We start from the raw sequence: 26,383 nt of genomic DNA on the forward strand, positions 1-26,383 counted from the left end.
ATGTTCACCTTGAGTCTGGGTCAAATGTTCCAGTCTGATGTTATCGCTTTGCCTGGAATGTTCCACAGTATGACATTAAAATTAACCATCTTGCATTTATTTTATTAGACCTGGTTTCTCTCCGTTGAGATAGAGAAGTTACATTCCAGGCAAAACTATAACATCCCCATGGAGACCAGCAGATGGCAGACCCTCCATCAGAAAAGTTACATAGTTCATCCATTTTCTTCCCTTTATCCTGGGCCAGGTCAGTAGCTCTAGCTCTCAATTTACCGGTCGATCTACCCTCCTACGTTCACCTATGATCATGAGCTCTGGGTAATGACTGACAGGACAAGATGGCGGATACAAGTGGTGATACACAGTGCATCTTTTAAATGATCCTTCAGAGGTCAGAGGTTAAAATGTAAAGCTTGTTGAGGTTTTTGAACTGACAATAACAGTTTTAGTTACCACATTTCTAAAGTGCATAGGACAGATTAGACTTCTCATTTCACTAAAACATACATTTAAAGAGGGGGTATTAAACTTCTAACCGCTAACACATAACATTTAGATCACCATATTACCTTTTATTGTTGAAAATCCTATATTTGCTAAAAAAAAAAAAAAAAAAAAAACCTATTAAAGTATGTAATAAGTTTCAAGTTAGTTTTTGACGGTCGGAGTCTCCCCTCCGTTTGCTAAGTCACTCCCCCTTCAGAGCGCTATCACAACACAATCAGCATGTATCCTGCTAATGAAACTACAGCACATTGCATCAGGTTTGTGAAGTTGTAGTGTATTGTTTTGTAGCGTGCTTTTACATATTTATGGAAAGTTGCTGTGTGGGAGCATGGGTGACGTAGGCTAGTGGGCTAGTGAGCCTTGTACAGGATCATACAGCTAACCGTTTAGAGGATTCGAATAGGATCCGGGAGAGATTGCAAGATTACTTAAACGTGCATGGATGACTTATGAAATCCACTTCAGGCGTGTTTTTGATGAGGGAGCAACGTCATAACATGGTAGAAAGATATGACATGTAGAAGTAATGCCATAACTGTGACGCAGCAACCATCATGTCAACCTGTCTCAGTTGCACAATAGTTATGGTTAGGCTAATAACGCTACATGACAACACCTTTATTTTGTTAAATGAAGGTTTAAACTGTCAGAATAATGTGTTTCTTGCCTGTAAACTGTCCCTGCATTTTGGTGTTGTTGACATAAATAGAGGGATTCTATTTACATCAGTGTATTTTTGAACACTGATGTAAAACTATAATAAATATACATATACTACAGGTACTATCCCAGCAAACCAAGTCATAATAAGAAAAACATAAAAACCTGTCATATGCACTTCAGGTTGACACATGTAGATTCAGTAAGGCACTCATCTCTATTATTGTAAACAACTTCCAGCCTCTCCGGTGTGCAGGGGTCAGAGGTCGGGAGCTCAGGTGACCGGTGGTATTGACGATTAAAGGAGCGTCCGTGAGTGAAAAGTACAACTGGTCTTGAACGCAGCAAGGTCATGTTTGTGCTTGTGAGCACTGAAGAGGAGGAATGACGCAGTGGCAGGTACCTGTAACCTCACCCAGCGACCTATCGAGTTGTTTTAAATGCGTCTTTTTTTAGTTTCTCCACTGAACTACTGTAGAATGTGGTCTGAAGTTAGAAGTATTGATGTGAAATAGTGGACATTGTGGTAAATTGTGCAGAAAAAGTCAAAGGTTTATATAAGTGCTTTTATCATTGCGATTTCGGATGATCAGAAGGAGTTATGAAAGTGACCAATGAATTTGGACTGCGGCTGCTTAAAATAAACTGCGGTAAGTGTAAAGAGTGTTGGAAAGTAACTAAGTACATGGAATTGTGCAAGTGTATACCTGTACAGTTACTCTTTCATTTGATTGTACTCAGAATACAGTTACTTTTCTAAAGTCAAAGGAATGGCTTTGTGCTACTTGATCATTTTTTTCATCTCAAATAAATGCAGAACAAACAGTATTCAGGTTCAAGAGCAGTTTTTCCTAATAATTGCATTGTACTTTACCATGAAATATTCAAAAGGTAAATTTATAAAATGTTGAACGTGATCATTTATTTTATTTACTAGATCCACAAACCTGCATTATAACGATATTCACTTTAGCATGTGCAATGAGTATATTGTGCAATGTGTGGAATGTGCAATGTGTGGAATGTGCAATTATGGGAACTGTGCAATGAAGGTAGAGTGCAATTTTTATTTTGACCCTTCTGTGACTCCAGCACTTTGGACAACGGATGGAAACTAGCCTTTTGCTATAATCCGGTGTGTTTACATTTATGCTGAATCAGGTCTGTTCACTAACATGCATTGTCCTAATCAAATAAATAAATTACGATGTCTGTCAATTGTTGAAATAGTGAAAGGATGTGTTTTCTGAATGCTTCATGACAGACACTTTATTGCAAAATGTAATTTATGGCTCCACAATAAAAAGATGTCTGAACAAAAAGGTTAAAAGTCATTGAAATAACATACAGGAACAGGCACACACAGAGACAACACAAGACAAAGACAAAAGTAATTATATAAATCAAGGTTAGAATTAAAAAAATACAACTACAGCATGTGACAAAACAAGAAGCTATGGAATAAGATGAGATGAACAAGGACAAACCTGTGGCAAGTGTAATGTCAGAGTATAAATCAGAGTACATACATTCTCAATAAGGGAGAGGGAAACAATTTTAGCAATGCAGAGCACCAGAGGCTTTCATGAGTACTATGTAAAATACACAGTGGTGGAAAAAGTACTCAATTTTGTCACTTAAGAACAGATACTGGAGCAAAAAATACTCAAGTAAATTTTTTTTTCATGTGATACATTTAGTTTTACTTAAGTGAAAATATTAAAGTGCCTGTTTAAAAATATATTTAAAGAGTAACAAGTTAAAGTATTTCTATAAAGCTTCAAATGTAGTGATTTTGATACAGATTTATGAAGAATTTGGTTCAACAAGAAACAATTAATAGTTTTTTTCTGGCTGGTTTTATTTGCCTTTTCCGCAGGTCTCTTTTACTTTTTAGTCCTGTTCAAAAATAGTGGAGTAGAAAGTACAGATACTTTTTCTCAAATGTTCAGTAAAAGTAAAAAGCATCGACTTTAAAATGTAATTAAGTAAAGTATAGATACCTGAAATTTATAATTACCGTACTTTTCTACTTTTACTTTGTCATGTTCCACCACTGAATATAGAGCTCCAAGGTAGAAAACAGTTATTACAATATCAGTGGTTTGGATTATCAAATGGCAAAGGACAGTATGTTCTAAAGTGTGTCAGATTTATAAAGTAATCAAGCATGCAAATTTAGGATACCCAGCCTTTTGTCTTGTAAAGTCTCACGTACCACTGTGTTTTTACACGTTTTGATGGTGCACTGGTGGTCCACCCTGCTTTGCTTCTCCATCTGAAAAGGTTACTGTCATGCATGTGAATTTCTCCAAGGGGGGATCAGTAAAGTATTCAAGTATGTGCCAAATGGTTATCCAGCTTTAGTATTTAAGTATTCTCTCATTACTCCTGCATGTGTTTAAGACGTGAACGGATATCTTTTTGTTTTTTTCACAATAATTCTTGCATGTCTTGTATATGTGCTGCATGACTTTCAATAATAATTAGATGATCTTTTTCCAAAACCTTCCAGCCCTAATGACACAAGTTATAACTAACAACATGCAACACAACAATAATCACATAAAACACATAACAAAAATACTCATACAAATACATGGACAGAATGGAGTAATAAGCGAAGGCCACTCACCTCCCTTCCCTTTCCAAGTTTGATATCAAGAAAAAGGGAAAATAAGATGAGGAGTTAACGGTTTAAATACATTATATGGCTGCAGACCTCCAGTTACTCTTCAGGTGCCTCCGTACTTGTCCTGCTTTGAGCCCAGTTTAGTTCTGCTGTAGTCTTGGTTTGGTCCTGTTCTAGTTCAGGTTAGATTCTGGGTTCAAAGCTTAGTCCCAGTTTTGATCTGGTGTACTGTGTGTGCAAATAAAAACAGGACAGACGCAGTAGATTCAGCAATTCTACAAACAGAATTACCTTATGAAGACAACTTTCAAATCCATCAAAAATATTAAACACGTTTTCAAGACGAGACTCTGTCGAATTTGTCATTTTTCAAGTAGACAGTTCTCGAGAATGACACAAGTAAATCAAGTAAATAAGAAGATGCTCCACATTTTCAAAAACAATTACTCCCAGTGATTAAATTTAAACAGTGACAGCTCATGACAAGTTTTTTAATTTTTTATTTTAATGATTATTTTTGCTCTTATCTGCAGCGTAGATGTCTCGTCTCCATAGCAGTGGTACAAGAGCGTTATAATTAGCTGAGGAGAAGCAGATGTTTGAGTGACACTAGAGGGGTTCTCAACACCTTTGATTGATCAGTTTTACTCAGACACATATGGGCTGTGGGCGATGTTTACATGGACACAGCAGCAGAAGAAGAGGCTGAAGTTACTGTGGCGAGCGCGCTGGAGGAGGGGAAGAGACTGAAGAAAAAGTGATCACTCAAAAGGTTCAACTGAGCATTTTTCAAACTGCAGAAAATATGAACCTGACCAAAGCGGTTTAATGCAACTAGAGGAATTCTCATCATGGCAAAACCTATAGTAACAGACAGAACCAAACACGACTGAGCAATCTGATTTGTTTATTTCATGTATCATTTAGAAACAAAATTACATTTCTCTCACCTCAGATTGACAAGGCTTTAGTGCTTTGCTCATTGATTCTACAGAAATATATGATATTTTGTCCTATCTTTTTTTCCTTATAAGGTGCCATATTTGTTTTGATATGGACATGTGTACATTTATGTAATCACTTATAAAACCAATTTTATAAGTTAAATTTAATATAAGCTTATTTCTGAATTTAAACCCAACCACCTAATATTTTTCAAGATTTATAAACCAATTTTATAAGTCAATTTGATATTGAATTGTTTCTGACAACCATCTATTGTAGTATTTGTCAAGATATCTTATAAAAATAAGTAATTCCATTTAACATTATTACACATTTATTTATTAATCTTGTTTATGTCTGTGTCCAGCCTTTCCTCCTGTCTGCAGCCTGGACAGATGGATGCTATTTTGACACTTTACATTGAGCCATTACTGAGTCTACACCAAAATAACTGGGAACAAACAGATCCTGGGTTTGTGTCCCGAGTGAATCCAGCCTCGTCTGTTCATGTCAGAGCAGCACAATCCGCACGTCTGTCAAACCTTTGCCGGGATAATTTCTTAACTACAATTAGCTAAAGCATTCAATTTTACATGAACACTATGAATTTATTATATAAATATTATATATTTATTATATTCCAATGTGTGGAATACTAAAGTGAGAACTACCTCTGGACTGCTGCAAACCGTTTAAAATGAACTAGTTCTGTTTTTGATGGTAAAGATCAGGTACAGTGACTCCTATATTACACAAAATGTGTTCTTGTGAGCTTTAAGCAGTGTTATAATGCTGTTTCCTCATCAAAAACATACCTGGAGTTGTGTTTTGTTTCTTTCACACATGTATGAGTAACCCTTTATTATTAGTCTGTTTACACCTCCAAACCTCAAAAGGCTCTGTTCCACCTTGTGATGTCATGAAGTGGTAGTTTTCAGGTTAACGGCTCCTTTTACCTTTAGTTCAGTAAAGATTGGCAATTCCAGGCTGAACTCATCCACATGATTCTAGTGAAGGTGTGTGGAGTTTAAAAACACAGTGGAGCACTTCCTGTTTTACCACATGACATCACAAGGTGGAACAGAGTGTTTTCTTCTTGAGAGAAGAACTCGGCCTAAATATGCAGGGTTTGTGTGTTAAACATGTGTGAATGAAACAAAACACAACTCCAGGTCTGTTTTAAATGCAGAAACAATAATATAACATAGATCAGAAATTAGAGTAATATGGGCCCTTTAAAAGATTTTCTGTATATTTTGGGCTCTTAAATGACATGTAAAGCATTCACAGAGCAGGGAGTGAGTGGTACCTCAGAGTGATGCTCCTCATTCTGCTGCAGGACTTCGATGCAGAGCTCCCCCAGTCTCATCATGTCCTCCAGCCTCTTCTCTGGAGCGGCCTGCGGGTCCACTGCAGAAGACAAATACAACAATACAAAAACTCTGTTAGAAAGATTTGAAACACCTATTTCAAAATGGTCAAGAGTGTGCCACATTCATGTTTCTACTTTATTGCTTTGTCTGTAACATTCCACAGTATGTATCTTTATTGTTTCACCTGCTTGTGTCCATGGAGATACTGTACAACATTAGAGGCAAAGTAAAAGCATACCCAGTTAAAAGTACAGTATGTAACTTTCTCACCTCTGCGATTCCATGGAAATAGAGACCATACGTACTCCATGGAGATAGGTAACCTTTATGCCATACTGTGGAAAATTATAGCTAAAAAAAACAACCTTTCCATGGAAACAAGCAGGCCACATAGGAGTCAGGTTTGTGGAGATACAAGTCAATACATATTGTTCGGATAAAAACTTACATACAGTGGCTTTAAATAAAAATAAAAAAAATGGAGTAAGAGGCTCTCACCAAAAGAGCAAAGATACAGAGGGAACTTATGAATCTGGAAATGATTTAGTCCCTGATTGAAAAAGTTAACTATAAAAACATTTTGAATTTGCCCATCACCCCTACACCTTCCTTGCTCAAAAACCTCTCAGATTGTTGGGAGCTACAGAGCCAGTATTTGATTTGACTAAATTCAAGAACTTCTTTGGCCTGTTATGATATTTTGTCAATTAAGTAAGGTAGCAGTCAGACTTGCCTTTATTAATACTGGTATAAAGTATTTTGAAAAATCTATCATGAGAAAACAAAAATATGTCCTCATAACTCATGTTTGACAAACTAATTTTCACAGGTGCCACGGATACCTCAGAAAATGAAGAAATAATTTTAAGAACTTCAGTATGAGTAGACTGTAGCATTTCACAAAACCAAATTATGTCCCTCAGTTCAATAAACAACTATTTAAGGTCATAAAAGGCATGAAAAACAACCCTGCAAATCTATAAGGCTTTGGCTGGGTTTATTTTGTGCAACTTTGATATCAGAGAATAACAACTGGGATATGTCCTTGCGCCACTTATAATAAAAAACATGTCTATTGTTACAGCAATTTGAAAATATGTACTTATTTATTGTTTTTGACCAAATGAGTATTCTTATTCTTAAACAACCTTTTGCCCAGTTGACATTTTGAAATTTTCTTTTACTATGTCTTAATTTATTCATCTTTTGCCAGGAGAAGTTTTGAGTTTTTTGTAGTTGTAGTAGGTCAGCCCAACTACATCTCAAGGAAAATACAGAGACGGCATTAAAGGTTCTGGACCTGGACCTTTACAGTCTTAAAAATGTGAAAAACAGAATAAGTTTTAAACAGTTTGCAGTGGTCCAAAGTTATTCCTCACTTACCTTATGCCTTCAGAGCATCCTAATTATTCACCACAATGAGTTTATAAGCACGTTTCACATCAGGAATTTACGCATACAACTATCAGAACTTCCCATACAAATAAAGTTATATGAATTGAATTGAACAGAGCAGCTAATGCAGTCACGGTAAGACTAAAAACAACTAGTATGCATACACATTTATTATCAGACCATAAAGCGTTTTATAATTACACGGAAACCGCACATAGTGGACATGTTTTGACCCTAAAAGCTGCTTACACAATATATCTCTACTGGGGCAAGACAAATTTGGTCATATCCATGGAAAAAAAAATCAGGTACAGGCCCTTTAAGTCACTGGTTTAAAATCTGTGCAATGATTATTTGTTTTGTTTTGTTTTTTCCTTTTTGTCCATTTCACACACAGGTTTTATGAAATATTACAATATTATACCTTTAATTTGAGCATATTCAAGTAGCTGGTTGTAGTTGATCTGAGCGGCCTTCTCTAAACATCTCTGGACTAGTTTCTTCATGTCCTCTACTGGCACTGGAGTGGTGATGTCCTTCATCAACACCTGAAACGGACATTTACAAAGAATTTAGGGTTTGCATGGACTAGTGTCACTTGTAATGATGTTTTTGAATCTTAAAAGCTTTTTTCCACATTCTAAAATCTTCAACATTTTCCTTCAAACTGTTATTGAAGCTTCATTTTCAGGCTTGTTACAAAACTACAATGTTTATCCAAGATTTAAAAAAAACTTTGAGATACGACCCTGAATAGTTGGACAAAAAAATCAAATTGTCAAAAATTTTAAATATATTTAACAATGGTACTACTGCATGATCCTGAAGCTTTAAAATTGTAATATGTAACTTATCTGGCGGGTGATCTGCTTCTTTGTCTCAATGGAGGTGTTATCGCTTATTGAGTCTTCCACATATGGCAGTTAACTTAATTATACTGCATATATTAATTATACTGGTGTATGAATACATGTGTGCGAATGGGTGAGTGGGTCCTTGATGTAAAGAGCTTTGAGTGTCTTGAAGGTGGAAAAGCAATTTATAAAAAGTGACCATTTACCATTTTACCATATACTATTTTACACGTGTTTTTGTAAGAAAATATGTTTAAAAGCATGCCCTGTTACTGTGTGCGGGTGTCAGGATTTGGGGTTTTTTGTGTGTTCTGTGCTATTTTCCACGCTCCCTTCTGTGTTTGAACCTGGAGCTGGGTGGAGCTGGTACCACCTCTGCACATCTGCTTCTCATCAGGCAATAAAGCCTTCACCTGCGAGTAGAAAAGGACTGAGGATCCAATACTCAGGGCCAGATTGTCGTGTCATCTTCATGTCCGGTTTATTGCTCGTCTACCCAGCGTAATTTTGCTCCTCGGAACTACCCGGCATTTCTGTCTCCAACCCAGCTCTCCATGTCCGGTACGAACACGCCAGCCATTGAACCTGCGACCCACGGCTCGCTCCAGGACTACTGCCTACAACACCACTCCCAACTGTCTGTTATGACTACCTTCATTCAATTTCCTATCTCTACAAATAAACTCTGTTCTAACTGTTTCCCTGAGTCATGTCTCTGTCTCTTTCGTCCCCCTGTCAACCTTTACGCCAGCGGGGTTGCCTCTACATAGATCTAACCTGTAACTGGGCTGGCTTGCCTCCATGGTGATTCATTTGTGGAACATACCAGGCAAAGCAATAACATTTCCATGGAGACAAGCAGGTGGTGCGACATCAACCAGAAAAGTTACACAGTTCATCCTTAAATGAAGTAAACATAGCAAGTTTTTTTCTTCTTTTTTTTCTCCAGTTAATTTATTCATATTTATTTATTTATAACCTCCTTTTGCCAGCGTATGAAGTGTATAATTTGTACCCGTTCTTGTAGAGAAAGCGTTGCCTTCAGGGCCCCATCTGGTCGTCCAAAAGGAAAGCAGTACCTACAGGTGAAGACGCAATCAGCCAATGCTTTTTGAGATCATTTCAAGGACAAACAAAAGACAAAACAGCAAGACATAACAACAAGTAAGAAAGGTAGGTAGCGTTTGAATATTGAAGGGTGCGTTTAACAGATGGCCGCCTCCTCTCCTCTCATTACTGCAGATGAAGATGCTTTTCTCACCTCCATGTTGTTAATTGACAAGTGAACAGTACTCGATAAACAAAGGCAGAGGGGCAGGCAGGTCAGACTTTTAATGGACAGGCATCTACAGGCAGATGTTCTCCTCGTTCAAACAAAAGAAATCCATCTAGGTTTGACATTTCAGGTTAGAGCTAATTTCAACAGAGCGTGCTAATATTAAGTTTGAGTTGATTTAATGGGTTATGTGAAGTAAATAAGGCAAGCGTTGAAGTGTTGTTTCTACCATCAGTGTGCAGGGATTTGCATTGTTCTGTGTGGTGTAGGTTTCTGGTGGTGGAAGGGTAATCCACCCATTTGTCCAGGATTAAATTGGGACTGAAGCAAAGTGAAAATTAACTGGACTTCTCCTCTGGATGAATACAATTTGAAAAGTCATACCAAATTCAGAAAAAAAGTGTAAAAAAAAAAGTAAAATAAAATGAAATAAAATAAACCTTTATACCCATCTTTATGGAGTTCTGAGGAGACTATGACGACTATGACTTAAAGGTACAGTATGTAACTTTCTAAACCAGGGGTGTCAAACTCATTTTCACAAAGAGCCACATCAACAAAATGGTCACTCTCAAAGGGCCAGATGTAACTGGAAGACCATATAAATATAACTAAATGTAACCAAATGTAATGTAAAAGAAATAAACTACTTTTTAATCTTGTTAATTAACCATTTCTATATTTATTACTTATTCAAGTTACAAATATTGCATATAGATTTGCATAGATATGAAAAAATGGCTGTGTAACTGTATCTCCTGATAAACTGATATTTTAAGACAGTCATGCCTTTTAATTTACCTTGTCGCGGGCCACATAAAATGGTGTGGCGGGCCATATTTGGCCCACGAGCCTTGAGTTTGACACATGTGCTCTAAAGGTTGCATACTGTACCATATGGCATCAAATCTATAATTCCATGGAAATAGAAAGTTAAAACCAAACATTACCCATGAAGATAAGTATGCCACACTGTGAAAGATTATAGCCAAAGGAACAACATCGCCATTGAACCAGAAGATGCTCTTGCAGGTCAATTAGAGTCAGGTTTGTGGACATGCAAGCCAGCTCACAGTGAGTCACTTAAGTCCTCTTAAAATAAACCCAAGTCATCTCTTTTAACATAATAAAAAGTATCACTTAAATCCCTTTTTTGTTCATCTTGTTTTGAGAGAAACCTCGACAAAGATGCCACAAATCGCCTAAAAATTTAAACTCCCCATACAACAGCTTCACTTTAAAAGGTAAACTGACCTTAATTTATTTTGACAGCAAATTAAGTACCATTTCCCCAGCTTTTGTTTTGAAATTTAGCTGATTTCCTCCTATAAAAACCTACAATTACGACTGACCACCTGCTGTACTTTCCTTCCTTTCAAGTTTCGCCATTTGACAGCGCTTCATTTTTTAATCGCCTGGACCAACTCTAATGAATAAAACGCAATTACCGGCATTACTTTGCTGGATAACTGGCCGTTAAATAGTACAAGGTTATGCATGTTTAGAGTCTTTAAGCTAAAATCAACTGTGGAAAAGCCTCCTCTTCAGTACGCTGCATTTGCATAATCCTGACATTGAGGGCCCTTTGTTAGGCCGCATTAGCCTGTTTGGAGGTGAGCTTGTAATGATGTGGCTGGTCCCCTCTCCGCTGTAGGGGGCCAGATGGAGGGTTTCAATGGGCGGGCGGGGGAAGGCTAAGGGTACAAGGCTTTTCAGAATAGTGTCGCTCAAGGTCTCCAAGGCTGCGTCTTTCACACTGGCCTCACAATGTGTTCACACCATGGAGCACAGATGAATAGGGCCAGCAACACCACAGACCTGCACCTGTTGTTGGGACGGACGGCACCAGGAATACCCAAACATACCGGAACCTTATACGAGACTCTGCTGTATAATCAGTTGAAACCCCAATATGAATCAAAGCATGTTTCTTGGATGTGTTTATTGCATTGAAAAATATAGAAAAGCATGTGTCCTACTCTGAGAGGGCTTGTATCTCCACAGACCTCACTCTTATTTGGCCTGGACGAGGACCTCTTTTTGCTCGTTTCCATGGAAATGCTGTTCTGTTGGCTATAATGTTCCACAGTATAGCATAAAGTATATCTATCTTCATGGAGAATGTTCTGAAGGATGGTTTTAACATTCTCTTTCCATGTAATCATGCAGTTGACTTTCCACCTCCTGAAGGTTACACTTTATATTTTGCTTTAGTCAAGAGTGTTTTTTTTATTATACATATTTAATTAAGTAAAAAATCACATTATAAGGAAAGATAAAAGACTACAAAACAGAATGGTAAATACTGTATGTCCTTTTAAAACTCTATTTGAGTGCTGGTAACTGCACACTTTTCTTCTTTCAGTGACATATCCTTCGACTAACTTATACCTTCAGTCTAATATAATGCATGGTATTGTTAACTATACAGCAAGCCTCTTGTAATTGAAAATTTATTCATGTACGGATCATGGCTTTAGTCTTTACAGTTTTTATCATCACTACTTATGTTTTAGTTTTCATCAGCGAAAAATATACATTGACAAAAAACTAATGGCATATACAGTGTTGGTTGACAAAGTGGCCTGGACATTCAAAGTTTTGCCATGTGAGACTAAAATTTTAGCACATTTGAGCAAAAAATTTCAAATTTATTTTACAAAATCCAAAACCATGAACATTTTATCTTTAAAGGCAAATTATAATAATAACAACAACTGAATATCAGTACAGCATGCTAACTTAACACATTTATATTTATTCAGCTACATGAAGCATAGACAGAACTGAACACCTGTCTGGTATGTTAACGTAAGATATAAACAGTTAATCAGATAACTAAAGCATAAAAAAAAGCCAACAACTTTACTCTCTATCTCACTCCAAATCACTAAAGCCATTGAATTCTTCATCCACTGTGTCACTTCTGAACAACTCTGCCACAGATGAAGCGCCGGTTCTGCGTGGCTGTCACACTGGTAAACAGGCCTAGAGTGCCCTTGTGCAGCTGTCAGTGTGACAATAATGAAGATGTGAAATTATATATTTTAATAATTTCACATATAAGTCACATCAGAGTACAAGTCGTACCCCCGGACAAACTATGAAAAAAAAGTGCAATTTATAGTCCAGAAAATACAGTATATACAATTATAGCAACACATACAGCTCAACCTTTCAGCGTAAAGGATTGAGATATTTCAACTGGCCCTAAACAAAGGTGAAACATATTGTTATTTGGTGAGTGTTTGTGGACGTTGTACCTGAAGTGTGTGATCTGGTCCTCGAGTAGAATCATGAGGCGGCTCCTCACAGCCTCAAACTGCTCCTTCTCCTCCACTGTCACTGTCCCCATACCATCTGGTCTGAGCAGAGCGCACAAGGCAGGAAGGATGTCAGTCAAGCCTCAGATAAATGCATGCAACTTAATGTCATAGGAACAGAAATAGTATGAGTAGAGTCTTGAAACATACATTATAAAGCACAATGGGATAATCCCCAAAGTCAGGGGCAATTGGTAGTATATACATTAGCATTAGCATAATAACATAAAAAGTTAATAAATTAGCTCTTATAACAGTTGTGTGTGTAAACCCTCAGTCGTCCACGTAGCAAACAAATAAACAGCTAACAAACAGAAACTTTAAACAACTAGGTGTGTTAGTTTCAGTGTAGTTAGCTCCTCCCTTCAGACGGATATAAGACAGTGTCCACCAGCGATCTGACCAGAACTGAAGAAGTGGCTTGAATGAGCAGCGAAAAGTCTTCACTCTAAAAACTTTTGTCCATTAGACAGAATTGTTTTTTTTTTTCTTTTGTTATAACCATAGACTGTATATATAAATGAACATAGCTAATCTGCTAGCCGACTCTGGCGCCAATTCACTTTATATTGAAACATCTCTCTATAACTGCTACAGTGGGACTCCTCATTTTAACCCGCTCTACATGATCCTGGAGTTTTTATTTAGCTATTTTGTCCGTAAATCAAGATATGAACATTAATAAACAGACAAATCAGTGGCGCTTGAGGAAAGGGGCGTTACCTTCATCAGCCTGGCTCCAGATTGGCTCTTTTGTTGTTATGATACTTGCGGTCAGAACTCAGCTCCAAATTCACTCCTATAACTGCTACCCTCGATGAGCTTCATTTGACTGGAGCTGAACATCACACGCTCACTTAGTCCACTTCTTTATACAGTCTATGGTTATAACAGTTGTGTTACTAATAATAAAAATGTGTTGCAAAATTCATGTATCAGCAGTTAGTATGAAAGGTGTTTGTGGCTTCCAGATTAAATGACATATTCCAACTTCTTCCAGAAAATTTTAAATATGTATGTATGGATTACTAACATACTATAAGGTCATGTCATTATTGTTTGATGTCATTCATTTCAGATAGAGGATCGAGGCCTATGTAACTCTATGGGACATAAGAAATTTATCATGATTTTTAAGGGATGGGTTCAGATGTTCCATGACATGTTATAGCTAAATAGCTGGTTTCCATCTGCAGTCCCTCATTTGCAGAAAAAAAAATATAAAAAAATTGACCCAAACACACTCAGACAATATCACACGTATAATACAACCACTTAGCTTCATCTTATAAAAAACATATTAACCTATTATTTCTACATTTTACTGTTACATCAGTCCATAGATTTGAAAATATACCAGTGATATACACATTTTGCACTGTGTGGTATTGCATCTCATTATCAGTCCTGGCAGGTTTGGTTATTCCACAGACACTTTTGATATAACTAACCACTTTTTGAGTTAAGGTTAGTACCTTTGTGCTGACAGAAAGGACGTACAACTGTGTGCTTGCTTTTGTTTCATGTGAATATCCTTTGTCATATTAGTTCCTAAGATCCAAATACACTTGAGCATTCATTACAGAGCTGAGGTGTTTCAACAAAAAATGAAACATGACAACCCTCGCTTCCCACAAAAACTTTGGCTTGACACTGAGTCTGTACCAGAGCACAAAACCTCTCAAGGAACACTTAAATTAGGTCTCACTACTTCCACAAAGCAACTACTTGACACATTGCGTAGAAATATTACAGGGACAAAGCAGTGCAAATTCTTTGGTAAAGTTCATAAGGACCTATGGATAAATACTTCAATCGTAGACTAGCCTGGTATTCTACTGTTACTTTAAAGCTTGACCACAGTCTGCACAAGGTCTCAAACGTATTTCCAGACCCATCACTATTCAAAATTCAAAAGCCTTGTATACAATCATAGCTGCTTTTGTGGTTATAGTTTAAAATCGGTTAAAAAACTCTTATATCCACCTAACTACCTGGCAAGCTACTAAACCCTTCAGAATGACCTCTGGAGTCAACCAATCTACCTGGATCAACTCGAGTTTATCAGTGAAGAAAAATAGTGCTTCGTTAATGCCTGCCAAGTATTCATTGCCTTTGCGTGAATAGGTACTCTGGCAAAAAAAATCAGATGCCAGCGCGCAGCCTTGACTCCTCCGCAGATATGAAAGAAAAATCACCCTCTCCAAACGGCACTCGCGGTCGCCGGAGGGCCAGGGGAGGAGAGGTCGCTTGTTAATGAGTTGTTCGTAGAATAAAAAAATTTAAAAAAAGGTTTTACTGGCCAGTCTTGTGACCACTGGGGTTTGAGTAGCAAAAACTCCAACTACGAGGTGCTCTGGTGAAGTTCGGGAGTCTACAAGTAGCGAAGGAAATTGTCTGAACAGAAAAGTGACTAAATAATGAAAAGGAACGTATTGTAAGAGTGAAGCAGGTTGTATAGGAGGCAACAGGTGACGCGGGGTTGAATGGAGAAACGGTAAAGACTTATTTACATGGAGTGCGTGTCTGTGTTTGCCACCACTCAAAGAGGAGGTTAGCCTTGCTTCGAGGTAGATCGGCCTTTAGAGCATGTACAGGTGCCATTATTCAAGATGAAAATGGTAAAGGACGAGGAGAGCTTCAGAAATGTTTGTAGACACAGGAAAAAGGTGCAGACTTATGACTTATGGAATAATAAGATTTGTAAGTTGTGTATTAATAGTGAATAGAGGTGGGTAGTATGGAGTAACTTCTTTGAGTAGTATTCATACACCATACTTTTACTCCTAGTCATTACTCTTCCCACTGTGAGGAAATCTACAACTGACAAAGGCATTACTACTTGAGAAGTCCAAAATCTAGACCTCGTACTTTAATAAACTTGTCCTAGGGTTTTATCCGACTGACTCCAAAGTGATGCAGTATCATCAGGACATATTTGGGAAGTTGTTAAAATGGGAAGGAAAAAATTAGTTTGCCGTAGACAAATACAATTTGGTACACAAACCCTTTATATCATCCTGAACAAAATTGCCAATGAAGACCACCCCCATCTACATCCACATTAGCATGGCCACGCCTCAAACAAGTCAATGGGTGGTGGAAAAAAAAGTTGTAAACCAATGAAATTTGGCACATTCATTATTCATGTGACCCTGAGGAAAAAATGATATGGGGACCACACCCTGTCTCCAACGTGAAGGTGGCCATTTTGAATCAAAATATGCAGAAGGCCAAAATCTAGAACTTGTACTTTAACAAAACCTGTCCTAGGGCACATATGGCAAACTCAGGCCAGGGACCAAATCTGGCCTGGGGTGTAATTATATTTGGCCCATGAGATCATATCAAATGTGCATTAGAGATGGCCCCTCGGTATGTAGCGCATACACCACTAATACTACAAATCCCAGAATGCTTTGCTAGTAAAGATCGGCAAGTGCCAAGTGCCCCTCCTTTTCTGTTGAGACTCCAAGCTACTAGTCGAAGCAGCCATTTTGAAAGTATAAAAAAATCCTGTAACTTTTGCAAACATCGTCAAATTCAGAAAAACCCAATGTAGCATCTGTGTATACTGATGAGCTGGAAAAAAAAATATATGTGGATTAAAATTCTATCTTTAAAAATGGCTGTCCAGCGCCCCCTGCAAAGTTACAATCAATAAGCCATAAGCCATAAGCATTTATCTTCAACCTGACACTGGAAATATTGAATCACATATCAAGCTAAGGTTGATATGCAGCTTTCCCACTGTGGCGTGCCCTTTATCTCTGCTTGCAGTTTTAATTTTTATTGTCATCCATCTTACAGCTAAAAAATCAATTAATAACACTAAATTGTCAAGTGAAACTTTTATCACTGGGGTAATGTCTTTTTTCTGCGCTATTGAGCTAAATATATTCATGTTTGGGAGTACCTAGATAGAGGATTAGCGTTTAGCATTAGCATTTTTAAGTACTCATGTCTCACCACTTACTAAACCACTCGAGTTCATGTTAGCACAACTTGTAATCCTCTTCCTCAAAGTGTGCTCACTGCCCCTCCGCCCTGTGATCAGCTCCTCCCAGAACATCTTTACGAGAATGAGTTAATCCAGTGGAGCATAGAGCCCAGTGAGGGGAGGGGCCCCACTGAGAGGCTTGTCCCGTTCAAGGGCCTCACTGCAGGGGCCAATGAATAATGAAGGCGTTAAAGACAGATCAGTGCTGGTTCTATGGGCATTCTCAAGGCCGCACCCTATAGATGGTTTTAGGTGTGAATATATGGTACATTAGAAAACATACAACTGTAATTAGAAAAATATGAGGAGAGGAAGTTTAAGTCAAGATTTAGTCAAATAATTCATTTATATTTGAAACAACAAACTAATACTAATTTAGTCTAATAAATCTAATAGTTTCAGTAAACCCGATTTTTTATTTTTTTATTTTAACTCTGAGTTATTATAAATTGCATTGTATTGCTTCATGGGACAATGACGTGGAACCTGGATCTAGTCTTTGCTAATTACTTTCATTCATTTATGTTTAATTTGTTTTATTTAACAAAAATATCAGTACATTTATTCAACAAAAATATCTCATTTTAGTTGACAAAATTGTATGTAACTATGAATATGACATTTACGATCCAAAATTATTTTAATCAATAAAATGAACACTGGTAAAGTAAATTCAAATTAAAATTATTATTAGTAGTATCATGACGCTGTAACTGTATATTGCAGTAAGTTAAAAGATACGCCTATAGATGCATAGTAAATTGCTGACTATTTAGTTTTAAAATTGTGATGGCTATAGGATTTTTCTTAGATTAGAATTCCTGCTGTTTGTCTTCCCACAAAAATGACATTCAATACCATAAAGGGAAGTTAATACCACACATAAATAAAAACACTACTTTTCCGTCTTTTATACAGTAAATATAATACTGATTGCCTTCATAGAATCTTTTTAAGAATGCTACACAATTTTGGGGATTTTGGAGATGTTTTGCTTCACCTGGAATGTTCCACAGTATCATTGAACGCATATCAATCTCCATTAAACTTCTATCTATCTTCATGGAGACAACCAAGTGACACCATGAGGCTAAGTTACAGGTCAGAGCTGTGGAGAGACAAGCCGTATGATTTTTCTTTTAATAGCAATAAAAACACTTGTTCAATACTGTACTGTGGAGCATCTGTTGTATTTTGTGTAAAAAAACAAAACAAAGTCAAATGTAATGTAATGTAAGCGAAGCAATACCATCACCCTGGAGACACGCAGCTACAAGAAAAGTTACCGAGTACGTCTTTAAATGACTTGATATGAAGCTTGTATGCGATCACCGTTTGGTGGCATGTCCTTAAACTCTCATGTGGGACTCAGGGCTCGGAGCGGGAGGAGAGGCGACAGCTTGTCAGGGTTCAGACACATTGTTGCTGTTAAATGAAGCGAATGCACTGGAGCCAAGGCCTGTCAGCGAACAGGAGGGAGGGGAGGGAGAGGAGGAAGAGGAGAGGAGGGAGAGGAGGGGGAGTGGAGTTTGTGTGTTTGCGTTCAACCTGTATCAAGTGTAAACGATAAGTTAAAGATTTGCCTGTAGCGCTTTAGGTCACAGTGGAGATGACAGCGCGATGTGACAGGGGACCAGGTTGGGATGCCACTCAAGGTTAAGATACGCAGGAGGATGTCAGGAATGATCTGTTTAAACATTTAGAAAAGACAACGCAGAAGAAACGATCCCATTTCAGATGATTAAATGCAACTAAAATGCGTTTTGCTAATACGCCTTTACACATATAGCCTGAGCTAACTGGTACAACTACAGTAGCATCACCGCACAAAGAGTAACTTTGGTCATAGTCACGATCATATGAACCAAAAAAAATCATGTAGCGGACAACAGGCTACAGAGCATGCTATAATTATTGTTTTCACCTCAGGATTTATTGGACAGAACGGATTCAAATGGGCTATATTACACACAATTTGAGCTTTAAGTCATGTTATAATGCTGTTATCTCATCAAAAACATACATTGTGTTTTGTTTCATTCCCACATGTTTGCCTAATCTGGCATTATTAGTCTGTCTCCAAACCTCAAAATAATCTGTTCCAATTTATGACATCATGTAGTGGTAGTTTCCAAATTAACAGCTACCTTTTACCTTTTAATTCAGTAGCGTTTGGCAATTCCAGGGCTGAAATTATCCAAATGATTGTAGTGAAGGTGTATGGTATTTGAAAACACAGAGGAGCACTTCTTGTTTTACCACATGACATCACAAGGTGGAGTGGAGTGTTTTCAGTCTGAGAGAAGAGCTCAGCCTAAATCTGCAGGGTTTGTGTGTTAAACTTGTGTGAATGAAACAAAACACAACGTTGGCGATGTTTTATTTGAAGACACAACAATAACATAGATCGGAAAAGAGTCGGGAATACTGAGCAGTACTAAATTAGGCATTTCGCGTTTTTCATTTCTATTTTCAGTCATTTTGACAAATCTTAGTATACCAAAAAAATCTACTGCTATTGTTGTTTTGGAAAATACTGAATATATATTGTCCATAAGAACTATTTCAAAAGGATGCAAAAGGAGTGGATTAAAAACAAGTTGTTCACACAGGCACGTTGTAGCACATTTCTGACTCACACTCACCCCATCCATATTCCTACATTTATCACTACATTTGACAATAAGCCACCGAGTCTACTTAAGTCCCTGCTCTTTGCTCTGGCCCCGGGTGCTGTAGGGGGAGGTAAAAGCCCCTGTCAGATCCAGTGCACACTGTGATGTAGACGGGTGCGGAGGAGAAGGATTGCACCTGACTGATAATGCTCCTTTAACCTCAGCCATTGGAAAAACAGACAGCGTTCTCACCTGTCACCCATGTCAGATACAGAGCGTCAGACCAGAGCTGCGGATCAGGACTAGAGCGGATTATATGACGTTAAAAGAAGTAGTAGTAGTAGTAGTAGTAGTAGTAGTAGTAGTAGTAGTAGTAGAGCGTATGAATATCAAAATATAAAGAACTGCTAGAATTTGAATCATTTTGGCTGTATTAACTTCAGTTGAATGTCTGATAGCACATTTTCTTGATCTTTTTCAGAAGTAGATGCCCACAATAAAAGAAAAGAAACTAAAAGAATTAAAAATGAAATAAAATTGATAATAAAATAAAATGAATTAAAAAAAAAAAAAATCTAATGTTGATGTTAATTTTAAATAGTGTGTTTTTGCCACTGTAGTAACAAAATCTGTATTAATTATGAATCTTCTTTCCTGCCTTTTATTTAGTCTTTCTTGACTGGATACATATTACATATTACAAAAAAAGAAAATGCATATGCTAATCTGATTTAGAAGTTTAGATACTTGTTTTCATGTTATTACTATGGTATTGTTTCATGTTTTATTTTATTGCCCATAATAAATAAAGAAAAAAATGGCTAAAACTTTATGAAAAATTTGGCCCCAGATAAAGCTGTACAGATCATAGACTGTATAAAGAAGTATGACGTCACCCATAGCGATCAATTCTAGTCAAATGAAGCTAATCGAGGCTAGCAGTTATAGGGACGAAGCTGGAGCCGAGTTCCATATTTGGAATTCCAACCATGCGTATCATAGCAACCAAAGAGCCAATCCAGAGTGAGGTTGTCGAAGATAATGCCCCTTCCCGCACGCACCACTGGTTTAGTAGCAACCTGTTACTAACGCTACTAACAGGAGCAACCTCAGGGAAAGAGGGCGCCTTATTGGTCTGTTACTAATGTTCATATCTTAATTTACAGACAAAATAGCCAAATAAAAACAGCAGGATCATGTAGCGCAGATTAATCCGAACATTTTAAGACCAAAATGATGAGCGTGACAGCAGTTACGGAAAGAGGGGCGACAGTTTTTCAATAGAAAGCGAATCGGAGCCAGAGTCCATGGAGCCAGAAGTGCTAGCAGGTTAGCTATGTCCATTTATATATACAGTTTATGGTACAGATGCATTTGATTACCGATTTCATTGTTGTTCAACGACTTTACTAATGTTCCTCAACACTGAAATTTCACAAATAAAACCTTGATACTATTGGCTGGCGTTATAGCTGTAGTGTAACAAATATGATCATTTTAACAAGGTCTCAACACCAACTCCGTTTTGGAATTCACAAAATATAAAACACCTTCAAATATTAGTCAAGTATCATTCTTAGTCTTAGTGAACAGCTCTCTAGGGAAAAGTAAACTCTGTAATTATGTTTTTTTTTTCTTTTTTTTCTACCAGCCAAACGCTCCCATCCACACCCACACACGCTCCACGGCTCCAGCGGCACTGAATGCACATCAATTATTCAAATTACAGCTCCAACTGACAAAAAGCCAATTGCGGTAATTTCCCCCGATTTATAAGCACGATTAAGTGGAGAGGCTGATCGTTATGTTTTCTAATTGACTAAATGAGAGCACAAAGAGATGAGGCACAGACTGCAGGGACAGAGGGGAGGAAGAGGAATCAAAGATGGCCGTAACAACGAGAGGCCGCCGCTGCTCAAATAGATCCTCGATAAGTCGCCGTTTATCATAGATGCGAAGTTCAGACTCGAGTGGTGTTTAGTGAGCATTATTTTAAACATCCTTATTTATTGCAATATTCGTCTAAAATGACTTAAATCTGCTGTACCGGATTTTTGCTGTGTTAAAAATGTGAAAAACAGAAATAGTTTTTAAAAAGCGAGTTTGTTCCTCACTTACATTATGCATTCTGAGCATCCTAATAATTCACTGTAATGATTTTGTAACCTCTTCTTCGCAACTTTCAGAGACGAGAGTGATGAGTTTTGTGGTCATGGTCAACAACAAGCATGCTAATGAACACTTCCTAATTATCGGACAGTAAAACGCGTTATAATTACATGAAGACTGCAGTGGACATATTTTGACCTGCTTATAGAATATATCTGCAGAAGAGCAAGAAAATTTAGCTACTGATCCATTCACTTCCTGTTCTATACAGTGGCGACGATAGCTCCGTTGGTTTGTTAGTCCACTGAAGGTTGGTGGTTCGAATCCCGCTCTCGACATGAACATCATTGGTTGGCGGAGCGATTCCCTGGTGTATGCATGGTTGGTGTCTTGATGTAATGCGCAACAAATGCCTTGAAGATGGAAAAGCGCTATATAAAACTGTGACCATTTACCAACTGATTCTCTGCTGCTACTCCTGCATTGTCACTGTAGCATTTCATCGTAGCAGGCTGCAGATTCTTTGAAAATTGTTTGGGGCACCACCAGTGCAAATCTGTGGGCCTGGACATGAGATATGTGCAAGCAGACATTTTTAAGAACTCAGACCTACAGGATAACTCAGAGTCAACTTATATGATCTGGGGGAAAACATAGACTTTATTGGAGAGGAGAGCATTGCGTGAAATTGATGTGTATAATGGAAGAGTCAGACAAAGAAAATAAAAGTCAGCTTGAGCCTGACTCGATGCATTGGCGTGACTGGGACTCGGCTAATGAAGTACAACTATATTTGTAATGACTTATATTCATTACAAATACAAGTTTAAAAATCTACTCACTTACCTGAAGAAAATGTACTCAGAGTAATGTGAATATTTTTAATTAGTGACTTTTTACCCCTGAATAAAGGGGAGTAAAGAGGAAAAAACTATAAGGTTACCAAACTATTAAGTACAATATATATCTACACTATCTCAGGAATTTACAATGAAATTATAATGTGATAAGCTTCCACTACTTCCACATACTTCCTGTCGTTGGTCAGTACCTGTTGCCGTGCACGTGGGAGGCGCAGAAGGCGTAGCTGTAATGGAGGAGCGTGGGGTCCACCAGGGAGCTGTTCTCAGAGTAGTCCATCAGGTCTTTGAGGTAACTCAGGTGTCTGTGGCAGCCCCTCACCCCGTACCGCGAGCAGTACTCATCCAGGACAAAGACCTGACCGGGACTGAACCAGCCCTGGGCACAGACACATACAGGGGCACAGAAAATAGGTTAGCTTCATGTGACATAATTACATTGTACACGGAGGACAGGTCAGAATTCGATGGTAGAAGTAGACAGTCACACTGCAGATGTTTAGACCTGGTTTATGGGTAATATCGTATAATTACCAGGTGAGTAGAGTAATTGAAAATTGTACTTAAGATTAATGTTACTTTAAAATAATATTACTCAAGTAGAAGTACAAAGTAGTGGTCCAAGAAATGATGCAAGTAAGGGTAAAACAGTATCTGAAAAAAGTAGTAATTTAAAGTTGATGTAATTTGAAGGACTGGACATTAAATAACGCACAAAACCTGGTATTTTCAAAGGATCGACACAAAAATGAGAAAAACAACATATCTGAAGGAGGAGTGCAAAAAACACAAAAGTTCAAATCATTTCATATCGTAAGCTTTTGTCACTTGTAGACTTACTCACAGTGGGAAGAGTGAACAAAACGTTTAATTGAGTAAGAGTACTGTAACTTCAATAAAAAAAATCCTCAAATAGAAGTAAAAGTATGCTGCTAGAAAACTCTGAAAAGTACAATTAGCTTAATAGGTCACTCAAGTAAATATAACTGTGTCTATCCACATGAAACAAAACTAACACAAAGTTCAACATCTTTTCTGTCGCTGTAAATGAGCTCAATGATTCATTTACAGGTGATTCTAAAAGTAGCAGCATTATTGAATCACAGTGACGAGGATACTGTCAGCTCAATGAACAAAATACCACAGCATGTAATATGGCAAGTTTATAGAACAAGTCTCTAGAACAAGAAAATGGGTTTCCTGTCCAGCTTCTGCAGTTATTTTGGTCCCTGTCCTCCATCCAAATGTATGTAATGACCGTGATTTCAACCTTTAGTAAGAATTAAAGAACATATATTGTGCTTGAGCCTGCTATATAGTTATATAATTTGGGCATTTTAACTTCCACATGAGAGCTGATTTCGCCATAAACATCATGAGAGCAAAGAGCTGTCGGCGCCTCCTCTGGATAGCTCTGGATCACACTAGCGAGCAGTGGACTATGACTATGCAACACTGCTGAGTCCTACACGTATCACAGATTAAGAAAATAAAACTGGAGAACGGAGTAAGTACAGAGCAATGGGCGCGTGTCGGTGGGGTGAAAACAGAGGGTGAAAATAAGTGATTAAATATTGCTCAAACATGCACGAATCACTAGAAATACAACTTCCGAGAGGGTAAATGAGAAGGGAAGCAACTAAAAGCTCTGAAAAGTTTATTTTAAACAATGAAGAGTGGTGCGTTGTGCAGTTTTAAGGGTTAAGATCCCAGTATAGAGCTGTGTTACTCTCTCAAGTGCAGTTTAAACTTTCATAATACCAATGGCATTTAACTGTAAACAAAGCTCCAAGCATATCTATTCATATAATCTTCATATTCATCATATCTAAAACGTACCTATTATTGTCCACAAGTCCAAGTGCACATTTCAGAACTTAACAACTTAACAAGCCCGATATTTAGATCAAAACAAACACAAAAATTTCTCCAGACCTTTGACATGTTTTTAATGAAGGCCATGATCCTTTTGGTCATTAATTACTTCTCCAACTCTCACTTTCAAAACTCATTTTCTTTTAAAAAATACTTATAATAAAGCAACAAAACATGTCCAAAAGCCAGCTGGTACCAGGATCATGTGTTAAAACTGTGGCCAGCCTCAGAAAAGTCACAGAGGGCCTGGGGATGTGTTTGGAGAAATAAAGCAGTAGATAAAATCACACATCTGCAGCACCTTTCTCTCCACACAGCCAACAAAAAGCGACGTTACCTTCTTACAATTATCCAGAGGTCTGCGGAGGTTAACTATTCTCAAGCAGCTGGCAGCGAGGAGGGAAAAATACACAGAGAAATGTAAAGGTGTGGAGTGAGAAAGCGGCTGCATCATTAGCTCACTCGTCCTGGGTGTAATCACTAAATTAGGCGTGAAACTTGCACCACTAATTAAGATTCCTGGTGGAACGCAGATTAGCAAATTAGCACCTCCACGGAGCCGCTAACACAGAGAAGGTGACTTTACCTTCGCTGCACTGACTGGGTTTGGCTGATCACTGGGTAAAGTAAAAGAATGAGCAAGTTTTTTTTAAAAGTCCAAGCTCTGGAGAAAATGCAAATTATGAACAGGAAATATTAGTCATAACTCAAATTTTTTTTGGTATAGGGTAGTCAAAAGTATTCAAACTCTGATACTAAAACAAGTATTATATCTAAATACTAATCCGAGCAGGTATTGATACTAAATAAAACCAAAAAACAACAAAAAACAACACAATCACAGGCCTAAATGAAGCTTTCCTGAATAGCTTGGACTATGGAACCTACCTGGACGACTGACAGATTAAACATATATAAGGCCGCATGCTAATATAAAAGAAAGTACTATGATTTAATGCTGAAAATGACATTCTATTGTCTACAAAAATAGTGTTTTTTGATTATCATTGTGGTACTGAAATCAGTATTAGGTATCAAGTCTATAGAGCAACCGATATAGGTTTTCTCATGGCCGATGCTGATATTAATCGTTTATTTTTGGGCTATATCGGGTCGATTTTGATTATTTTCCCCAAATTATGTCATTTAAATTTCCTGCAAACTCCCCCCACGCACTGAGAGAGCTGTAGTCATGTTTTGCGTGGCTACATCTTCGTATTAAAGTGTTAATATAAAGCATTTTTGTGTATTTTTTAGACAGCTGATTGACCAAAACTAAATATTGGCCTGTGCTGGCGAGTTAAATCCAATAGCAGATACACTAAAGAGTTCAAATAATAATCTCCAATCAAATCTATTCCTTGGCATCGAAATAGAGTTTGAAATTTGAATATCGTGACAACACCAAACAGCATTTAACCTATTTCTATCTGTATCATTGTGAATAGTAAGTTCGGTGTAATTGATCTCGTCAGTGCTATGCTAGTTCTTCGAGTTCTCCGGAGCAGTCAGCCTCTTCAGTGCGGGCCTTTTGAGCACAGCCTCCTCTTCCTCGTGTGTGTTCTTCATCCACGCTCCTCCTCATCTCCATCTGTGTGTCACGTCTATTAATATCTCACCGAAGGGGCTGCAGACAGGCGCGAAGTGACAAGATGTTCCTCCACCACAAACAGATGGCTAACTCCAGTCTTGGCGCTGACCGCTCAATTAGCAGCTAACGAGCCGACTGCTTCGCTAGCTCTTGTCAGTCTCTGCTCGGCGTCTCCCACCGAGCAGCGCCGCGACCCAGGGACAGTGAACGCATCGCGGTGACCCGAGGAAAGTGAACACAGCGTGCGGCCATCAGGCTTCGAGAGGAATCACCTGACTCCAAATCACAACGTTTACACTGTTTTTTTTTTTTCTTTTCTTGTTTTTTTTATTTGAGACGTTTTTTTGGCCCAAAGTACAAATTGACCT

General features: G+C 37.8%; 1 protein-coding gene across 1 annotated transcript in view; it reads right to left on the reverse strand.

The window, feature by feature from the left end:
- Positions 1-26,383, reverse strand: part of cadps2 (Ca++-dependent secretion activator 2) — a 244,053-nt gene that overhangs the window by 49,533 nt on the left and 168,137 nt on the right. Inside the window, exons 13-17 of the mRNA XM_055222491.1 lie at positions 22,741-22,928; positions 12,906-13,007; positions 9,382-9,445; positions 7,937-8,060; positions 6,054-6,154 (exon numbers count right to left, since the gene is read on the reverse strand). Coding sequence (XP_055078466.1) covers positions 6,054-6,154; positions 7,937-8,060; positions 9,382-9,445; positions 12,906-13,007; positions 22,741-22,928 — 579 coding nt within the window. The remainder of the gene's footprint in view (positions 1-6,053; positions 6,155-7,936; positions 8,061-9,381; positions 9,446-12,905; positions 13,008-22,740; positions 22,929-26,383) is intronic.

Source organism: Periophthalmus magnuspinnatus, chromosome 6 (genome assembly GCF_009829125.3).
Source record: "Periophthalmus magnuspinnatus isolate fPerMag1 chromosome 6, fPerMag1.2.pri, whole genome shotgun sequence".
Taxonomy (NCBI): domain Eukaryota; kingdom Metazoa; phylum Chordata; class Actinopteri; order Gobiiformes; family Gobiidae; genus Periophthalmus; species Periophthalmus magnuspinnatus.